Source organism: Guillardia theta (assembly GCF_000315625.1).
Source record: "Guillardia theta CCMP2712 unplaced genomic scaffold GUITHscaffold_44, whole genome shotgun sequence".
NCBI classification, from domain to species: domain Eukaryota; class Cryptophyceae; order Pyrenomonadales; family Geminigeraceae; genus Guillardia; species Guillardia theta.
Window position 1 is genome coordinate 557,317 of NW_005434630.1, and position 1,484 is coordinate 558,800.

General features: G+C 61.1%; 1 protein-coding gene across 1 annotated transcript; it reads right to left on the bottom strand.

Annotated features, from left to right (window-relative positions):
* Positions 1-275: 275 nt before the first annotated feature.
* On the bottom strand, positions 276-1,227 carry GUITHDRAFT_110327 (hypothetical protein; the record flags this gene model as incomplete). Its single annotated transcript, XM_005830801.1, has 4 exons — positions 276-353; positions 397-451; positions 495-694; positions 883-1,227. 4 exons carry the CDS (start codon positions 1,225-1,227, stop codon positions 276-278), a joined length of 678 nt encoding a protein of 225 aa, XP_005830858.1.
* Positions 1,228-1,484: the final 257 nt, after the last annotated feature.

Genomic DNA, 1,484 nt, shown 5'->3' on the forward strand with positions numbered 1-1,484 from the left:
CCCCCTCCGACCTCGGACCTCCGACCTCCGACCCTCCGACCCTCCGACCCTCCGACCCTCCCTCCCCGGGCGACGCTCCTGTCATCGTTCCCTCCCTCCCTCCTCCCCCCTCCCTCCTCCTCCCCCTCCTCCTCCTCCCCACCGGTTTCACGTTCTTCAGCTGGGCTTCAGCTGACCTCTGCGCGAGGATCTCGACCGACTTGCGGTTCATGTCGACGCCGATGAAACGGCAGCCGCTGCTCCTCCTATCAGCCGCGAAGAGGTAGAAGAGCAGCTCACGGCAGCACAGAGGCGAGAGGGAGGAGGAGATTGCCTGAGCCGCAGCCGAAGTCAACGATGACAGGAGCGTCGCCCTGGTCCTTGAGGTCACTCGGACAGGACAAGTTTGTCGGTCACCTCCCAGCCTGCGAGGATTTCTCGGAGGAGGAGGAGGAAACTCTCCACTTGCTTCCTGTCTGCGGGTCAGCAACATCAACGAGAGCAGAAGCAGAAACCGCTTCCTCGTCGCTCTGCTCTCCGCTGTCTCCATCTTCCTCTCCCGTCGCCGCTTCCTGCCGTCCTCCTCCTCCTTCAACGTGAAGTCTGGCCGGCAAGAGCTGGGGATGCTCTCCCAGTCTATCACGAGCTGCTCGGGGCAAGACAGCTCCCGCCAGGCGTCAGTTGAGAGAGGAGGAGGAGCGAGGCGATCGATGACCTGAGCCAATTCAGCGGCGACGAGGAGCAAGGCAGCAGAGACAAGCAAGAAGATGAAGACAGAAGAGAGGAGAAGGCGTGGAAGGAGGGAGGAATAGGCACTAAAAGGAGGAAGAAGACCTTCTTCAATCCTTCTTGATTTCTGTCGATTTTCCTCCTCCTCTTTCGCGAGTTGTGAGCTTTCCGTACCTCCAGGCGAGTCTTCTTCTCCTCCTCTTCTCTTCGCCTCCTCTCCTCCTCCTCGGTGTCAAACTCGCTCCGTTTCTTGGCTCTCGACGCTCGGAGCCTCGCGCGCGCTCCCTCTCCCATCTCCTGTCCCTCGACGCTGTCGATGACGCGCTGGACGAGGGAGGAGTGACGGACCTTGAGGAGCGCGTAGCCCTGGTGCTCCTTGTCTGCGTCCCTCCTGCTTCTCTTCTCCTCGAACGCCACGACCAGCAGCTCCGAGATCGCGTCGCTGACCCTCCTCTCCTCCTCTCCTTGCAGTGGCAGCTGACCGAGAAAGCGAGAAAGCGCCGCCTCCACCTTATGCATGGGACTATGCCAGTCAAGGAAGCCGACGTAGACCCAAACGTTCCCGTCCTCCCTCCCTCCCTCTCCTCCCTCCCCTCCCCTCCCCTTCCCTTCCCCTCCCTCCCTCCTCTCCCTCTCCCCCCCCCGCCCTCCCGAGTGAAGAAGGAGAGCAACGATGCGAGATGATACCGCGTGCCTGAGCGGGGAAGATGATGAGAGAACATCTAGAGAGCTCAAAAATGCCTTCACCTGATCTCACTGCTACTCGAACGACGAAA